Below are 486 nucleotides of genomic sequence, written 5' to 3' on the forward strand. Positions count from 1 at the left end.
GGGTTTTTTTTTTTTTTTTTTTTGAGTTTCAAAAAAGAATTAAAAGATGTATGTTGACTCTTGTTCTCATGATGAGCACACACACATGTGCACGCACATGTCCACCTGTGCACGCACATGCTATATGCATGTACCTGCATGCCCCAGGGGAAACAGGCATGTGGTTTCCTGTTCCTTAAAGGAGTGAAGGTTTCATCTGACCATTTAAGAGAAAACAGAGTGATCCTTAACACAGAAGCAGACACCACGCTCCTTGGGGCGAGAGGGAAGCGGCACGGGGTGGCCATCCTGCTGGCCCCTAGGACAGGGACCAGCAGGCTGCCCGGAGGCTGCGGTGTGAGAGAGACAGGACTCGGGGCTCGGGCCGGCGGCTGCTCCCACAGGAGCGCGCTGGAACCCAGCACAATCCCCCTCCGGGACGGGAGCCGCGCGCCTGCGAGGCTTCACCCGCCAGACCTCGCTCCCCTCCACCCCTTCTGGCCCCCC

At 57.0% G+C, this 486-nt stretch overlaps 1 protein-coding gene across 1 annotated transcript in view; it reads left to right on the forward strand.

Annotated features, from left to right (window-relative positions):
• Nucleotides 1-97: 97 nt before the first annotated feature.
• Nucleotides 98-486, forward strand: part of SIN3B (SIN3 transcription regulator family member B) — a 40,063-nt gene continuing 39,674 nt past the window's right edge. Inside the window, exon 1 of the mRNA XM_021707896.1 lies at nt 98-130. Coding sequence (XP_021563571.1) covers nt 98-130 — 33 coding nt within the window. The remainder of the gene's footprint in view (nt 131-486) is intronic.

This window comes from Carlito syrichta, unplaced genomic scaffold (assembly GCF_000164805.1).
Source record: "Carlito syrichta isolate Samal-C Ts95f unplaced genomic scaffold, Tarsius_syrichta-2.0.1 Scaffold126652, whole genome shotgun sequence".
Lineage (NCBI taxonomy): Eukaryota > Metazoa > Chordata > Mammalia > Primates > Tarsiidae > Carlito > Carlito syrichta.